The 19120-nt window shown below is 40.8% G+C and overlaps 1 protein-coding gene and 1 non-coding gene across 7 annotated transcripts in view; both read left to right on the forward strand.

The window, feature by feature from the left end:
* CCDC148 (coiled-coil domain containing 148) overlaps positions 1–19120 on the forward strand; it is a 329833-nt gene that overhangs the window by 121859 nt on the left and 188854 nt on the right. For all 6 annotated transcript variants that reach the window (XM_069577480.1, XM_069577479.1, XM_069577478.1 and 3 more), the window contains 2 exons: positions 4754–4892; positions 10733–10939. In XM_069577480.1, coding sequence (XP_069433581.1) covers positions 4754–4892; positions 10733–10939 — 346 coding nt within the window. The remainder of the gene's footprint in view (positions 1–4753; positions 4893–10732; positions 10940–19120) is intronic.
* LOC138434950 (U12 minor spliceosomal RNA) lies at positions 11719–11866 on the forward strand. The gene has a single exon (XR_011254998.1). It is a non-coding gene; the product is annotated as a U12 minor spliceosomal RNA (small nuclear RNA).

The raw sequence follows: 19120 nt of genomic DNA on the forward strand, positions 1-19120 counted from the left end.
CCACCTGACCTGCCTCTTGAGAAACCTGTATGCAGGTCAGGAAGCAACAGTTAGGACTGGACATGGAACAACAGACTGGTTCCAAATAGGAAAAGGAGTACGTCAAGGCTGTATATTGTCACCCTGCTTATTTAACTTCTATGCAGAGTACATCATGAGAAACACTGGGCTGGAGAAAGCACAAGCTGGAATCAAGATTGCCAGGAGACTTATCAATAACCTCAGATATGCAGATAACACCACCCTAATGGCAGAAAGTGAAGAACTAAAGGGCCTCTTGATGAACATGAAAGAGGAGAGTGAAAAAGTTGGCTTAAAGCTTAACATTCAAAAAACTAAGATCATGGCATCTAGTCTCATCGCTTCATGGGGACTATGCTGCTGCTGCTGCTGCTGCTAAGTTGCTTTAGCCGTGTCTGACTCTGTGTGACCCCATAGATAGCAGCCCACCAGGCTCCTCCATTCCCTAGGATTCTCCAAGCAAGAACACTGGAGTGGGTTGTCATGTCCTTCTCCAATGCATGAAAGTGAAGGGTGAAAGTGAAGTCACTCAGTCGTGTCCAACTCTTAGCGACCCCATGGACTGCAGCCTATCAGGCTCCTCCACCCATGGGATTTTCCAGGCAAGAATACTGGAGTGGGTCACCATTGCCTTCTCCACATGGGGACTATAGATAGATTGCAAATAGATGGGTAAACAGTAGAAATAGTGGCTGACTTTATTTTTCTGGGCTCCAAAATCACTGCAGATGGTGATTGTAGCCATGAAATTAAAAGGCACTTACTCCTTGGAAGGAAAGTTATGACCAACCTAGACAACATATTAAAAAGCAGAGACATTACCTTGTCAACAAAGGCCCATCTAGTCAAGGCTGTGGTTTTTCCAGTGGTCATGTACTGATGTGAGAGTTGGACTATAAAGAAACCTGAGCACTGAAGAATTGATGCTTTTGAACTGTGGTGTTGGAGAAGACTCCTGAGAGTCCCTTGGACTGCAAGGAGATCCAGCCAGTCCATCTTAAAGGAGATCAGTTATAGGTGTTCATTGGAAGGACTGATGTTGAAGCTGAAACCCCAATACTTTGGCTACCTGATGTGAAGAGCTGTCTCATTTGAAAAGATCCTGATGCTGGGAAAGATTGAGGGCAAGAGGAGAAGGGGACGACAGGATGAGATGGCTGGATGGCGTCACCAACTCAATGGACATGGGTTTGGGTGGACTCTGGGTGTTGGTGATGGACAGGGAGGCCTGCTGTGGTGCGGTTCATGGGGTCGCAAAGAGTCAGACATGACTGAGCGACTGAACTGAACTGATATATCATTTCTTATAAGCATATTTTTCATTTTTATCTTACATGTAGCAAATAATGTCTTACAATTTGTGTAATTGTGGTAATTGGAAAAAGCTGATGAGATGTGAGGTTTCTAAAATCAATAGCAAATGAATGTGATCATTGTTCATAGCATACTTGGTTTGAAATATCTCGTTTTAATGTTATCATTTCATATGTTTATGTGGTTTTAATGTCACTAAAATGACACCTAATTAATACATTTATGCAGTGTATAAAAATGCACTGAGTGCCACAAATTCTTCTGCTGCTATATTTTTTATAGCGATGTACACTGCTTAATGCGTGCTTTTATTTAAAAATCATTTTTGTAAATGTTTGCTATTTGCACTTTCTCTTTGAGGACAGCCACAATCTTACACCACAATTCACTATGAGAGATCATCAAAGCAATTAGCTTAGAAGTACTTCTCCATTTACCAAAGGATTTAAATTATTTTTGACAATTATGTGTAAGATTGCTCGTACATTATCTTAGGTTAAGTTCTGTAGAAGCAGTTCTGAGACAGGGATTGTAAGAACGAGTGGTTTGTTGGGGAAAGCTCTCAGGAAAAGGATGGTAAGGGAAGCAGAATGAAGGAGGGGAGGGTGTCTGTGCAGAAGATCTCAGTTGAAACAGATTACTGTTTGCTCTGACAGTGAAACTCCAGAGCACAAATGGCATCACAGAGTTGGTCTCATCTTGAGGCAAGTGGGCTGGTCTTCTGTGCCCCATGTCAGCCAATCATTGCTTGGGGTTGGCTCTCAAAGGTAGGTGAGAGAGTACCCTCCTGGGTGAGATTGTTCCCATTTGGGCCAGGACAATTCTCCAGAGGAGAAAGTTACATCCATGAATTATCAGCATCTTGATGATGGGAATTCTAGCTTGTAAAGGTGACTGTGCCTAGCATCAACAGCAGTCTTTATGTAGATAAATGACAATTTAAAAGAGAACTGGGACTTCCCTGGTAGTCCAGTGGCTAAGACTCCAGGTTCCCAAGGCAGGGGGCCCAGGTTCCATCTCTGGTCAAGGAACTAGATACCACACACATAGTTAAAGATCCCACATGCTGCAACAAAGACCAGAGATCCCATGTGCCACAACTAAGACTTGGCGCAAATAAGTAAATTAAAAAAACAAAACAAAACAAAAACAGAACTTCCTGGACCTAGGTTCTGTCTCTTCCTCCTCCCCAGCACATACACCCCTGCACATCCACATTTGTAATCAAATATAGATGGAAATTCAAACTGTATTCAAGTCCTTTTGATTAGAAAAACAGTTTAAAAGCATACATGAGGACTGGACTTTGGATCTGTTCCCTTTTCTGGTTGCTTGCCAAATAGAAATAGGGAATTTCTTTGGCTGCATGTGTGTGTGCTCAGTTGCGTCCAACTGTTTGCGACCCCATGGACTGTAGCCTGCCAGGCTCCTCTGTCTGTGGCATTTTCCAGGCAGGAGTACTGCAGTGGGTTGACATTTGCTGCTCCAGGGGAGCTTCATAACCCATGGATCAAAGCTACCTCTCTTGTGTCTCCTGCATTGGCAAGTGGATTCTCTATCGCTGTGCCACCTGGGAATCCCTTTCTGTGGCTACGACTGCTGTTAAAATACATTTATGTGGATCATGAACGAAATAAGTTCCTTGAGAGAGGACCTGAGATACTGTCCATGAAGACTTGAAAGTAAAAGTCAGCCAGTCGTGTCCAACTCTTTGTGACCCCGTGAACTATAGAGTCCATGAAATTCTCTAGGCCAGAATGCCATAGTGGGTAGCATTTCCCTTCTCCAGGGGATCTTCCCAACCCAGGGATCAAACCCAGGTCTCCTGCATTGCAGGCGGATTCTTTACCAGCTAAGCCACAAGGGAAGCCCAAGAATATTGGAGTGGGTAGCCTATCCCTTCTCCAGTGGATCTTCCCTACCCGGGAATTGAACTGAGGTCTGCTGTATTGCAGTTGGATTATTTACCAACTGAGCTATCATGGAAGGTCAACGGTGTTTTAAATGCCAAAAACACCCACGCAAGCTTTTTACCGGGCTTAATACTCCTATTTGAAATTCTTTATTTGTGGACACCTTATTGTTGTCTATACATGCATAACTGATTCAGAGAGAACCCAAACACTCAATTTGTTTAATGAATGAAATCTTGAATTCTTTCTCTGCTATAGATTGTTATGTCATACAGAAGAACTGCAGACTTTGTTTCTTCCTAATGGAATATTTCCAACCCACTTTTTCTTCCTATTACAGAGCTGTTAGAGAAGGTATCTTCTTTGAAAAATAATTTTGTTTCTTTCTTACGACTTATCAGAATAACAGAATACCTTAAGAAACTGAGTAACTTGAATGAGGATGGTAAAATGTCAATTAATATCAATGATTTAAAGAGTTTTTTATTGTTTTAAATCTTCAAATAGTTTACAAGGGCATAGAGGACATATTATAAAAATGCTTTAAATTGCAGTTAACTTTAAAGTAGACCATTGACATGGTAGAAATAAACAATAGTGAGTCTTCATCTTAGATCAAAGAAATATTTGTTGCTAATAATATTCACCCTGATTGCATCTGTATTTGATTATTCCAAATTACTAAATAAGAATAATGATATGCAAATAAACTCAATAATAAAGAGACATTAATTCAGTCTACAGTTCAAGCTGATCCTGTAGCCTTTTCACCCTGCATAGGGCTTTGCTAATACCTCCTGTAGAACACAAAGCCTTGGAAAGTTCTGAATTAAAAAAGGTATTTTGGAGCATGGTGGCCATGTTATTGGGAAGGTGACTTGTAGGGATCCTATGAAAAATAATTTCTTTATCACTTTGAAATCTAATGTCATTGGGTATCTTTTTACTACCAACATTTAGTCTTAGCGCCACAATGCAGGAAGTTGAGGGGAGAAAGTAAAAGATAATTTTAGACTTACTTTTAATATCAAACCTTCAGATGTCCCTTCCTCAAGCCTTAGTTTCCTTTATGTAATTGTTTATTTGTCTACATTTGTATTTTCCTCCAGTCTAGAAATAGGAATTTTGTTGAATTAGCAAAATTCCTTTTTAATCTCTATGCTTAATAATTTATTTCCCAATGTTTGTTTATTTCATTCATTGTCATGATTTTAAAAATATTGTTATAGGAAAGATAGCATATTTTAAAAATATGATGTCTCATTGTCAAACTTCTTCAGATTAAGCCTGGAACTCATGGCAACATGAAATAATGAAATAACCCATTGTGTTAGAATTTAGAGCCTTTTATAGAGCAGACATTTTATTTGGCTAATGTATTTTTTTCCAGACTTCATTTTATGTAATCATTGTCATTTTCTAACAGCTTATACAATTTGAGGTCCCTCAATCTCCTTTGATTGCTCAATAATCATAATATCATGTGATATTTTTCTTGCTTCCAGAAACTTCCAGTTAAGTGATGAAGACCACTGGATTTACCAGGCTGTTTTGGATCAGTATCCTGGGGATCTCTGTGGTCGAAGGACTTTGTATCTGGACATGTTACAAAGATATCTTCCACACAAATCGAGGCATGATTTGGTGAGTGCTGGACCTTATATACTGCCAAGCTAAATTGTTTTGGTGGTCAATAATTACTAAACTATACATACACACACATACACACACACACACACACACACACACACACACACACACATATCTTCCCTGGTGGCTCAGCAATAACTGAGAATCCCCTGCAATGCAGGAGACCAGTCTGCCATGTGGGAAATCTGAGTTTGATCCCTGGATCAGGAAGATCCGCTGTAGAAGGAAATGGCAAACCACTCCAGTATTCTTGTGTGGGAAATCCCAGGACAGAGGAGCCTGGCAGGCTACAGTCCATAGGGTTGCATTAATTGGACATGACTTAACAACTAAACCACCACCACCACACACACACACACACACACACATACACACACATATACATATTTTAAAAAGTTATTTTTAATTGGAGGATAATTGCTTTACAATATTATATTTGTTTTTGCAATATATCAACATGAATCAGCTATGGATATACACATATATTCCCTCCCTCTTGATCCTCCTACCTACCTCCCACCCCAAACCACCCCTCTAGGTTGTCACAGAGCAGCAGGTATATATATATACTTTAAATGGTGCTCTAAAATTATTTGTTTCTTACACTCTAGAAAATAATAGGGTTATAGTATGAAATCTGTCATTATACAAGACAGTATGGTGCATGGCTATGCCAAAGCCTTTGACTGTGGATCACAACAAACTGTGGAAAATTCTTAAAGAAATGGAGATACCAGACCACCTTACCTGCCTCCTGAGAAACCTGTATGCTGGTCAAAAAGCAAGAGTTAGAACTGGACATGAAACAACAGACTAGTTCAGAATTGGGAAAGGAATACATCAAGGCTATATATTGTCGCTCTGCTTATCTAACTTCTATGCAGAGTACATCATGTGAAATGCTGGACTGGATGAATCAAGATTGCTGGGAGAAATATCAACAACCTCAGATATGCAGATAATACTATCTTAATGGCAGAAATTGAAGAGGAACTAAAGAGCCTCTTGATGAGAGTGAAACAGGAGAGTAAAAAATGCTGACTTAAAACTCAACATTCAAAAAAAGCTAAGACCATGGCATCCAGTGCCAACACTTCATGGCAAATAGATGGGAAAAAATGAAAACAGTGACATATTTTATTTTCTTGGTCTCTAAAATCACTGTGGACAATGACTGCAGCCACAAAATTAAAAGCTTTCCTTTCCTTTCCTCCTTGAAATGAAAGCTATGACAAACCTAGACAATGTATTAAAAAGCAGAGACATCACTTTGCTGACAAAATCCCATCTAATTAAAGCTATTGTTTTTCCAGTAGTTATGTATGGATGTGAGGTTTGGACCATAAAGAAGGCTGAGTGCCAAAGGAATTGATGCTTTTTTTTTCATTTTTTTATGATATATATATATTTTTAAGTTATTTATTGTTTTAATTTTAAAATCTTTCATTCTTACAGGCGTTCCCAAACATGACCCGCAGAGATGTTATGGGGAGGGAGGTAGGAGGGGGGTTCATGTTTGGGAATTGATGCTTTTGAATTGTGGTTCTGAAGAAGATTCTTCAGAGTTCCCTGGACAGCAAAGGATCAAACCAGTCAATCCATAGGAAATCAACTATGAGTATTCATTGGAAGGACTGATGCTGCAACTGAAGCTCCAAGTTTGGCCACCTGATGCAAAGAGCCAACTCATTGGAAGACCCTGATGCTGGGAAAGATTGAGGGCAGTAGGAAAAGGGACAACAGAGGATGAAATGGTTGGATGGCATCACTGACTCAATGGACATGAGTTTGAGCAAGCTTAGGGAGATGGTGAAGGACAGGGAAGCCTGGTGTGCTGCAGTCCATGGGGTCACAGAGTCGGATATGACTTAGCAACTGAACAACAACATGTTGCATAAAATGATGGGAGACCCCTCTGGCAACATTTATTCTTCTGTGGCTTACTTACCCCAGAGAGCTTCACCACGGTCCTCTGGGTCGCTCTGCTTGTGTTTGACTGCCAGGTGTCTGCAAATTCACTGGCCCATCTCAGAGGTTCTGCCATGCCTTGAGTCTTGCCAGAAAATGGGTTGTTTGCCCCTCCATTCACACAGCCTGCCGCATCTCAATCCTTCTAGTCACGGGGAAGCCAAAACTTGCCTTGGGAGCTTGTGTCTCCCTACACCATCCCCACCACAACTCCGCTTGGTCCCCTCGATGGATCTGAACACAAATGCCCCACATTCATAAATCAGAGTCTTGTCTGAAGTTCCCCTGAGACAGGCCTGGGAAGTTATGGCTACATTCTTTACTGGACAAGACCGCAGAGACAAGGAAACAGAAGTTACCATGTCACCAATGAATTTCACAGTAATTCACTTCAAAACATATATGCAAACAAACATGTATGGCCTCTTACCTTTTAAATATTATGGGCCATGCCGTAAAATATTATTACATACTCTGTACTTTTGTAATTGTTTTAAATCAAGTAACAATACTTGAGGGAGGAGGATGGGAGGGAGTTTCAACAGGGAGAGGATATATGTATACCTATGGCTGATTCATGTTGTGCTTTGACAGAAAACAGAAAAATTCTGTAAAGTAATTATTCTTCAATAAAAAATAATTAAATTAAAGAAACAGTACTGATGTGTATAGAATTTATTTTATGTCAGTCATGTGTAAACTCCTGTAGTGCACATAATATTGGATGAGAGAAGTACTATAATTATCCTTACCTTTCAGGTGAAGAAACTAAAGCAAAGCCAACACAACTAGTATGACCAGCCTCTCCCATCCCATTAATCCCCATTTAGTTATTTGTTTTCCTTCAGACCTTTACTTTATTGCAAATTCTTGTTATACAAAAAATATGTTATATAATATTAATAATTCATTCTAGATTTTATACAAGTCTTAATTTATTAAATTGGAGCTTTCATTTTATTCCGTATTGATTCCATTTGTATCTGTGACCAGCTGTCTCTTTTAACTGTGTATAGATTTTTGTATTTGCCTACTGTTAATACGATAAAGATTTTTGCATTTACTTCTTACATTGGGATAATTAGTATGCATTTCTGTATGATGTGTACTTTCTTAGTGTTTGACAAGTTTTAAGCATAGTCTTGGCTTTGAGGACTAAAGCTAAGAACTTTATAAAATGGATTTTAGTAGCTGATATTTGATTTAAGTGAAGCCATAGCCTGTTTCATTATGTACTTAGTTCAGTTCAGTAGTTCAGTCATGTCCAACTCTTTGCAACCCCATGGACTGCACCACGACAGGCCTCCCTATCCATCACCAACTCGTGGAGTTTACTCAAACTCATGTCCATTGAGTTGGTGATGCCATCCAACCACCTCTGTCGTCCTCTTTTCCTCCCACCTTCAATCTTTCCCAGCATCAGGGTCTTTTCCAGTGAGTCAGCTCTTCACATCAGGTGGCCAAAGTATTGGAGTTTCAGCTTCAGCATCAATCCTTCCAATGAATATTCAGGACTGATTTCCTTTAGGATGGACTGATTTGATCTCTTTGCTGTCCAAGAATCTTCTCCAACACCACAGTTCAAAAGCATCAATTCTTTGGTGCTCCGCTTTCTTTATAGTCCAACTCTCACATCCATACATGACCACTGGAAAAACCACCATAGCTTTGACTAGATGGACCTTTGTTGGCAAAGTAATGTCTCTGCTTTTTAATATACTGTCTAGGCTGGTCATAGCTTTTCTTCCTAGGAGCAAGCATCTTTCGATTTCATGGCTGCAGTCACCATCTGCAGTAATTTTTGAGCCCCCAAAAGTAAAGTTTCTCACTGTTTCCACTGTTTACCCATCTATTTGCCATGAAGTATGATCTTAGTTTTCTGAATGTTGAGCTTTAGCAAGCTTTTTCACTCTCCTTTTTCACTTTCATCAAGAGGCTCTTTAGTTCTTCTTCACTTTCTGCCATAAGGGTGGTGCCATCTGTATATCTGAGGTTATAGATATTTCTCCCGGCAGTCTTGATTCCAGTTTGTGCTTCTTCCAGCCCAGTGTTTCTCATGATGTACTCTGCGTAAGTTAAATAAGCAAAGTGACGATATACAGCCTTCATGTACTCATTTCCCTATTTGGAACCAGTCTGTTGTTCCACGTCCGGTTCTAACTGTTGCTTCTTGACCTGCATACAGATTTCTAAAGAGGCACTTCAGGTGGTCTGGTACTCCCATCTCTTGAAGAATTTTCCACAGTTTGTTGTGATCTACACAGTCAAAGGCTTTGGCATAGTCAATAAAGCAGAACTAGATGTTTTTCTGGAACTCTCTTGCTTTTTCAATGATCCAGCGGTTTTTGGCAATTTGATCGCTGGTTCCTCTGCCTTTTGTAAATCCAGCTTGAACATCTGGAAGTTCACAGTTCACGTATACTGTTGAAGCCTGGCTTAGAGAGTGTTGAGCATTAGTTTACTAGCATGTGAGATGAGTGCAATTGTGCGGTAGTTTGAACATTCTTTGGCATTGCCTTTCTTTGGGATTGGAATGAAAACTGACCTTTCCCAGTCCTGTGGCCACTGCTGAGTTTTCCAAATTTGCTGGCATATTGAATGCAGCACTCTCACAGCATCATCTTTTAAGATTTGAAACAGCTCAACTGGAATTCCATCACCTCTACTAGCTTTGTTTGTAGTGATGCTCCCTAAGGCCCATTTGACTTCGCATTCCAGGATGTCTGGCTCTAGGTGAGTGATCATACCATTGTTTACTTAAGTAACGATACCTAAATTATAATTTTTTTTTAAGTAGGAGCCACCTTATCTGGTTTCTTAGGTTCTTTTCTCACGTCACTTAGAGTTTAAATAATATATTAAATTCAGATATGTGGTCTACTACTAGCAAAATGAAGAATTATTTAGGTCATCAATTCTTAATTTCAGGTGACATACCTTTATATAGGGGCCTCCCAGGTGGCACTAGTGGTAAAGAATCTGCCTGCCAATGCAGGATATGCAAGACACATGGGTTCAATCCCTGGGTCAGGAAGAACCCCTGGATAAGGGACTAGCAAGCCACTCCAGTATTCTTGCCTGTAAGTCCCATGGATGGGGGAGCCTGGCAGGCTACAGCCCATGGGGTCACAAAGAGTTGGACATGACTGAGCAACTGAGCTCTCATAGACACACACAAACCTTTTTATAAGGAGTATTTCAGAATCACCTACAGAGGTTTTTCAAATTGCTCGGCTATCTCTCTTCTTCTTCTTTCTCTTAAGACTCAGCTCTCCCAGAGTTGGTATTCACTGGCAGTAGGAACTACTGATACCCACGTAAGAATGTCATGCCCTTCAAGAGCATGGGATGGGAAGAGCTACTGTCAATGCTATAATTATTTTAAGTTTAGATGTTCTAGTATCTGATTGCTTCCCTAATCAATGGCAAACTGAGTTTTTAGAATTATTGTAGTGATTTTTAATGTTTATTAGCAAATCTAACCAAAGCACCTGAAGTCATTATTAATATAGCAAGACTGATTTAAAGATAGAATATTTTTAAAATTATACGCAGGGGAAATCATGTTTTCTGCTCATAGATTCATTGCCATATAGAAGTAGAAGTTGTTCTAGGGCCACCTGGCCTGACTCCATCCTGTATGAAAACTTAAAAAGAATAAATGACCAGTCCTCAGTCACCAAGTAGCCATGGACCCAGAAATCTGGGACTGGTACCTGATCCTGATTGTTGTATTTACTATTAAGAAATTCAGTCTTCACTTTTCAAAATCATTGATTTTAATTCATTTTATTCACTTTTCTAGCAATGACATAACACATAAGCTCAGTTTCATAATAAACATTTATCATCTGTTGTCTTTTCAGGTCGAACATGAGAAATATTGTGACCAGTATCGCTTTGCTAAGGAGCAGCGAAGAATCCTGATATTAAGTTGGAATAAGAATAGGAGAGACTTTATACAGAAGGCTGTGCTGACACTGGCCGAAGCCTGTGCAACTCATGAAATGGAAAGCATGTTGGCTAAGGACAGGAAAAAGCAACAGGAAGTGTGTGCTGATCTGAAAGCCAAGGTGAGACGCTTTGCAGATGATGCTTCAGTATTTGCCTGAGTATTCATTTCAGAATTCACTTTTCCTGTTCGTTCAATTCCAACCTAAAATTTCTCTAAAAAGCCTATTTTGAATAAAATTGTTAGTTCGAACTATATGAAATTGCAATTCCTTTAAGTCAAAACATTGTGAACAATCAACAGTTTCATACAGTTCAACCTGAAGTCGAACAGGAGGTGAGTATTAAAGTTTTGATTGTGGATATCCAATACCAACTACGAATGCTATACATCAGCATGAGGTACGGGATGAAAATACAGTGTAATTATAGAGTAAATGTCTGATACTTGTGCAGACTCACGAACCTCTCATTCACTTTAAAGATTTTTTTTAAAAAAAGGATCCAGTTACGAAGAGGAGGGAGGATTTGTGAAGAGATACTTTGGGGAGAGCTTGATGGGCTGTGTGAGCTCTCAACAAAGTGAGATGGGGAGCAGATTGGGTTTTCCTCCTGCCCAGACCCAGTGAGGAACCTCCAGGATGGCTTGGAGAGTTGAGTGGGTAACCTTTGTAGTGGAGTCTTGGGGAATGGTGTCTGAGGCTCACAGGGAAGTACAGACAGCACAAAATCGGGAAGTACAGAGAAACTGCCTTAATGGCAGAACTGCAGACAAGAGTGGTTGCTGTGTTGGGAGTAATTGCACCCCTCAAATGGATCACGGGTGCATGAGTCCCAGAGGCCCCAGGTGGATTTGGCCTCCCTAGGAGTGTTGGAAGGGCTGTCAAACATAAATTGTATCATGTTTTAAACTCCTGAGTGAGGAAAATTATGATTGGGGGTGACGCTGAATCCTCACAGCTAATGTGAGATGAATTTTTGTGTGGGTAAAGCTGTCCCTAATGTGACCTGCCTACTTTGCAGGATGCCTGGGAGTTGTGATATGCCCATCCCCCCCCATACTTAAAGAGTAGAATGGCCTGACCCAATCAGCTGAGACAGGACAAGGAGTTGACTAATCCTTCGCTGTTGAAGTCCCCGGGCAGGGAACTGTTCGGACCTCACAGAATTGCTGAAAATACTATTAACCATGAAACTGTTGAACCAGAAGTTAATGACCTTAGGCAGTTCTCTGAAACTTACTTCTGTAACTGCAGTATAATGCCAACTGCTTGTTTGTACTTGAGAAATAAAGATGCATGCAACATACACACACACACACACACACACACACTTGTATTGAGGTACAGCATACACACAGTAAAGTGCACAGATCTTAATTTATTGATAAATGACATAGTAGGAGGACATTGCAGCATTTTATTCTCTTGAAAGAAAAAATAAGTTGGTAGATGTTACATTAGAGCAATTAATAGCATATAAAAACAAATGTCTTGGACTTCCCTGGTGGTCCAGTGGCTAAGAATCTGCCTGCCATTTCAGGGGACATGAGTTCAATCCCTGGTGCAGGAAGATTCCACGTGCCTCAGAGCAACTAAGCTCATGTTCCACAACTACCGACCCTATACAACTAGGGAAGTCTGCAAGCTCTAGGGCTCTGGAGGCGCACCTAATGAGTCTCTGTGCTGCAGCTACTGAAGCCCTTCACCTGGAGCCCGCACTTCACCATAAGAGAAGCCCCCGCAATGAGAAGCCCATTACTGGCAACTAGAGAGTGGTCTTTGCTCCCGCAACCAGAGAAAAGCCCGCACAGCAACAAAGACCCAGCACAGCCATAATAAATAAATTAAAAAACGAACAAATAAATGTCTCTATTTGAAAACATTAGAGGAAAAATTTCTCCTCTGCAGTTTTTTAAACAAAAAGGTATTTCTTTTGACATTGCATAAACTTAGGACCTAAAAGCAATAGAATTTACATGAAGCTTCCAAGGTGGCTCAGATGGTAAAGAATCTGCCTGCAATTTGGAAGACCCAGGTTTGATCCCTGGGTCAGGAAGATGCCCTGGAGAATAGAATGGCTACCCACTCCAGTATTCTTGCCCAGGAAACCCCATGGACAGAGGAACCTGGTGGGCTACAGCTCATGGAGTCACAGAGTTGGACATGACTGACAAACACACACACACACAAAGCCCAGTCTACCATGGGCTACAGAGCTAATGTCTCTCCAGGGATCTTCCTGACCCAGGAATCAAACCAGGGTCTCCTGCATTGCAGGTAGATTCTTTCCCATATGAGCTACAAGGAAGCCCCCCCCCAATATATACTAGCCCCAATCCATGACTATTATTCCGAATTCATCGAATCATTCAAGATTAGTTTTGCTTATTGGTGAATTTCATATGAGTCAAATCATACAGTATATAGTCTTTGATACTTCTTTCATGCACCATATCTGTGAGTTCCATCCTTGTTGCATGTCATAATCATCTGGGTAATATTTTGTACATATACATATACCACAGTTTATTTGTGTTTTCTCCTGTTGATGGACATTTGATTTGCTTCCAGCTTTTCATGTTATGATAATGGTGCTATGAACATCCTTGATCTTGACTTATGTTGGTCATAGGCCCTTGTAACTCTTGGATAATTACCTCAGAGTGGAATTGCTGAATCATAAGGCTCATGTTAAATACTTCCAAATAGTTTTCCAAAGCGGTTATACAAATTTACGACCAGTTTCAGTTAATCCACATTCTTGCCAACACTGGTATTGCCAAATCTTTAACTTCAGCTAATCCGATGACTGTGTAGTGGGACTTCATTATGATTTTCATTTGCATTTAGAATAAAGATGTTGAGCAGCTTTTCTTATGCATATTGGCAATTTGAATATCTCTTTTGTGAAACAGCCACGTAGGTCCTTTGCCCATTTTTCTTCTCCATTGTCTGCTCTTTTTCTTACTCATTTGTGTGTTCTTTATATGTTCTGTAGGCAAATTCCATTTTTTCCTCCCATCTGTAACTTGTCTCTTCACACTCTTAATGTTGTTTTTTGATGAACAATTTAATTGCAATGTAATTGTTTTCTTTTAATTTTAAATATCTTTGAGATGTAAGTTATATGTGGTTAAAATCATCCTTTTGGGGGACTTCCCTGGGGCCTCAGACAGTAAAGAATCTGCCCACAATGCGGGAGACCTGGATTTGATCCCTATGTCAAGAAGGAAATGGCAACCCACTCTAGTATTTTTGCCTGGAGAATTCCCATGGACAGAGGAGCCTGGCAGACTACAGTCCATGGGGTTGCAGAGTCGAACACAACTGGATGACTATCACAGAAAATCACCCTTTTTAGTGTAAAGCTCTATGAGTTTCAACAAATGCTGGACATGTAACCACCCCCACAGTCAGGATATAGAACTGTTTTATCACTTTCAACAGTCCTTCATGCCTCTTTGAAGTCCACATCTCACCCACCTTCAGCCTTTGGCCACTATTGATCTGTCTCTATTGTTGGGCCTATTCTAGAATGTCATATATCTATAACCAAATAGTATGACATGTGCTCTTTTGAGTCTGTCTTTTTTTCCTGAGCATAATGCCTTGGAGATCTAGCCATGATAGTGTAAATGCCAACAGTTTGGTCCTTTTGGTTGCTGTAATATTCCTTGATATGGGTTTATTACACTTTGTCCACGGGCCAGTTGTCTTCAGTTTTTGGCAAGTAGTGTCACTTTGCTTATGGTGGACGTAGGCTTCAGACTTTCCTTGTGAGTCTGAGCCCAAGAGAGTGTCTTGCCACTCTCGCACCTTCCCCAGTGCAGATTCTTACTAACATTTGCTAGCCTGCTTGGGGAAGAGGCTTTCTGCTTTCTTGGTTCAGCCTCAGTATCAGGCAGGACCTATGTTCCTGGATATTGGGGCCAGAACCTATTCAGTGTCTATGCCCTCCTCCCCAGGGCAGATGAACTTCAAGTTCCCCTCAGGTCTTGCTGGTTCCTGTGAGGGAGAAAGCTTCCTGCTTCTTCCTCAGGAGAGAAGGATTTCTTTGTCCCCTTTCCCTAGCCTCAAAGGGTCTCCACTTGCACCCTGAGGGTTTGCAGCTCCGCCTCCCTCCCCACCCACAGTGCCTTTTGTTTATCAGGGCTTTGTTCCTCTCTGGCTAGTTTGAATGACCACAGGAGTCTTCCTCTGCTGCTTTCCCTGACCGGGATCTTTCTTAGGAACATTCTATGAGATTTGTAAAGAAAAGCTTGTGAACGGGTGTAAATTCCCCTTGCATCTGTAGCTTCCATATGGCAGAAGCTCAGACTCTGCCACAGCAGCAAATTGTTAAAATGAAACTATGGAATCATCACAAAATTTTACCTGCAATTTTTTTATCCCTTCTAAAATGGCCTTGACTTTCCCAGGGGCTCCGCCTCAGGTAAGTAGCTCCCAAATTGCCTATCTTGTGGGAGGCATCTACCTTTCTTTAAATATCAGGCTAGTTTATTGTCCTATGACGTCTTCTCTCTGTTAGACTCAAGAAAAATTTTGATGTTGTAGGCTATCCAGCTTTTTCTTGTGGTTAAAGTTGGAGTGACATTCTTTTCTGGTTTCTGGAAGGTCCTAATGCAATACAGTTTATCAGTCTTTTAAATGCTATATTTAAGAAATCATTGGCTAGTGACATGGGGTCATTTTCAAAAGTCTGAGATTTTTTCTACCCAACAAGGCTCCTGCCAGAAGTTTAGGCTCCACCCAAAACAGTGAGTTGGGAAGAGCAGTAAATGGGAACCTGAAGGTGGAAAAGAAGTAGCTAAAAGAAATTGTGTATGGGGAAATTTTCCAAGAACAGCCCAGGCAACAAAACTGATAGGAAGGGAAGAGTCAGCAGCATTAAGCACCTACTGAGTTTACCAGACAGCCTCATGAGAAAACTGCCTTTCCCCTTTATCTCTCTTCTCCTTTTCTTTCCCACTCCTGGGCTCTGATGGTCTAAGCATGTAGGGAATAAAAGGAAATGTTATCTTCTGAATAAAGAGGGAAGAGTTGCTTAATCTCTTAGAACTAGATAATTTAATTTTGAATCAAGACTATATTTTGTGACTTAAAGTGATTGTGAGACCCTCTGTAATCCAAGAGTGGGCTATATGGTTTCTTCCTAGGTTTCATCTAGTGACAGGAGAAATATCTGAGTAGGGGACAGAAATAATGCTGTGTTTTGATTATTTCCCACACATCATGCTGCCCAGTGTATCAAGCATACTCTGTGGAGTACCCTCAACATCTCAGACATTTGAATAGATGCTTTATAGGCATTTTCTGATAATACCCCCAATGACAAAATGCCCTGCATAGCTTTCCATATGAGTGCTACAGAGCACTCAGCCATGAAATCATGGGCTGGGTTCTGTGAAGGCAATATAATATGGGTCTCTTCAGAGACACATGGTCACAATATGGTGAACAAATATCTCTGAACTTTTGGAGATGCAGCCTCCAAAGAGTAAATGTGAACAGAGAGTAGAAAAATTGGAGCATAAAGTAAACTGGTAAAATGGATTCTATTTTTCATAGAGACAGTGTTATTGTTGGAGTCTGTGTTCCTGATCAAGAACTGAGGCTCAGCAAATTATAGTTCGTAACAGAAATATATCATAAAAGAAAAGTGGTAACTCTATCAATTCTGTAGTAATTAAAAATATTAAATTATTCTCATCAGTTCAGTCACTCAGTCATTTCTGACTCTTTGCAACTCCATGGACTGCAGCACGCCAGGCTTTCCTGTCCATCACCAACTCCTGGAGCTTGCTCAAACTCATGTCCATAAAGTTGGTGATGCCATCCAACCATTTCATCCTCTGTTGTCCCCTTCTCCTCCTGCCTTCAATCTCCCAGCATCAGGGTTTTTCCCAGTCAGTTCTTTGCATCAGGTGGCCATAGTATTGGAGCTTCAGCTTCAGCATCAGTCCTTCTAATGAATAGTGAGGACTGATTTCCTTTAGGATTGACTGATTTGATCTCCTTGCAGTCCAAGGGACTCTCAAGAGTCTTCTCCAACACCAAGTTCAAAGGCATCAGTTCTTTGGTGCTCTGCCTTCTTCATGGTCCAACTCTTAATTCCATACAAGACTACTGGAAAAACCATAGCCTAGACTAGATAGACCCTTGTCAGCAAAGGAATGTCTCTGCTTTTTCATATGCTGTTTAGGTTTGTCATAGCTTTTCTTCCTAGGAGCAAGGGTCTTTTAATTTCATGGCTGCAGTCACCATCTGCAGTGATTTTGGAGCCCAAGAAAAGAAAGTGTCTCACTGTTTCCATTGTTTCCCTGTCTATTTGCCATGAAGTGATGGGACCAGAAGCCATGATCTTAGTTTTTTGAATGCTGAGTTTTAAGCCAGGTTTTTCACTCTCCTCTTTCATCTCATGGTTTTTTTAGAACCTGAAAAGAAGCTTGGAGATTTATTCTCAGTCTTCATTTTACAAGTCCAAAAGCTGACGTCCTGAAAGACAAAGTGATCTGAGTTAAGGTTTATGCCAGCTCATTTGATTTGAAATTCAATATTATCTCTGCCCTACACAGCTTTGCATATAAGAATCTTATAAAATAATAGAAGATATTTATTATACTGTGGGCCCCAATGTGCTATAAAATAGACTGACAGAATGTGAAAAATATTACTTCATTGTATCATAAATTTGATCTCTCTAAAACCAACATGCTAGCTATAATAAACATTAGTTAAATATTTAACCATAATTTTGTTCTTAGTCTTGGAATTTAAAAGGGCTTTTGGGGAGTGATTTAGATGATTTGTGTCTTTAAGGAAAGAGCTAAAGGAATTTTGAAATAATGTGTTCTTTCTCTGTTTTAGTTTTCTATCAGCAACAGCTGCTGTAGCAAGTAGGGACTTTTAGGCCTCTCACAAGATGGGTGAGAGGAAAGCGGGAAAACAGAGCTCTCATTCTCTTGCTCCCTCAAAACCTTCTGTTTGGTCCCCTAAATTTTCTCAGACTGCTAGCCCCAGACCCTCCTAGCACTAGCCTGGACCACTCTGTTAGCTGTGTATTTGATTCCTTAACATCTTCTACTGTCTATGGAATGGCTGGGGGGCCTCGTTGCCAGATCTGTCTCACAGTTGACTTTCTCTGTCTCCATGCTGGGTGGCCAAGTACTGCTAAGAAAAAGTCATTTTATCCAGACTTTGAATGAAATGTCCACATGAGAATGCTCAGTCTTAACCTTGGTTCACCAGTTCCTCCTAGTCCTCTTATCCCTGTTTCAAAGAATTGTGTGTGTGTGCTAAGTCACTTCAGTCCTGTCCAACTCTCTTGACCCTATGGACTGTAACCTGCCAGGTTCTTCTGTCCATGGGGATTCTCCAGGCAAGAGTACTGGAGTGGGTTGCCATGCCCTCTTCCTGGGCATCTCCCTATCCAGGGACCAACCCCGTGTCTCTTCTGTCTCCTCCACGGGCAGTGGGTTCTTTACCACTAGTGCCAACTTTCGGTAAGCCCCAGACAGGTCCTTAAGAGACTCTTGGGCTTCACTGGTAGATCAGATGGTAAAGAATCTGCCTGCAATGCAGGAAACGGGGATTCAATCTCTGGGTCAGAAAGATCCCCTGGAGAAGGGAATGGCTATCCACTCCAATATTCTTGCCTGGAGAATTCTGTGAACAGAGGAGCTGATGGTCTATAGTCTGTGGGGTCACAAAGAGTCAGACATAACTGAGTGACTAACACTTTCACCTAACACCATACACCCTCCCCGTCACACTCCCAGAAGACAAACCACTTACTGCTTTATCAATAAAATGAAGTCATGAAGGTCTAAGATTAATCCTCAATTCCTATCTGCCTGGCCCTGTGTCTGTCTCTGCTAGTCCCCTGCTCTCCCCTCTGATGCACAATGTCAGATCTTCTACATGTTCATGTCCAGTCCTTTCCTCTGAAGTTTGGGATTCTGATCCTTATAATCACTTGGTTCTACTGTTTACCCTCTTTCCTTTATTTTTACTCTGGGGGTATTCCTCTCTGTCATCCTCTAGTTCCTGGGCAGTCCTTATTCTCTACCCTTTCATTTGAAATCAAACTTTTTAAAGAATAATCTAGATTATTTTTTTCTTCAAGACTTGTGATATCTCCACTCCATCAAATTCCTATCCTCCCTCCAAGATGACAAGTGACCTCTGTATTACTTAATGGAATTAACACTCTTCCATCCTGATCCTACTGGACCCCTCTGCCTCTTTTCTCACTGTTGACTACTCACTCTGGACATTTTTCACTGTCAGCTTCCAAAATAT

The sequence above is a fragment of the Ovis canadensis genome, chromosome 2 (assembly GCF_042477335.2).
Source record: "Ovis canadensis isolate MfBH-ARS-UI-01 breed Bighorn chromosome 2, ARS-UI_OviCan_v2, whole genome shotgun sequence".
Taxonomy (NCBI): Eukaryota; Metazoa; Chordata; class Mammalia; order Artiodactyla; family Bovidae; genus Ovis; species Ovis canadensis.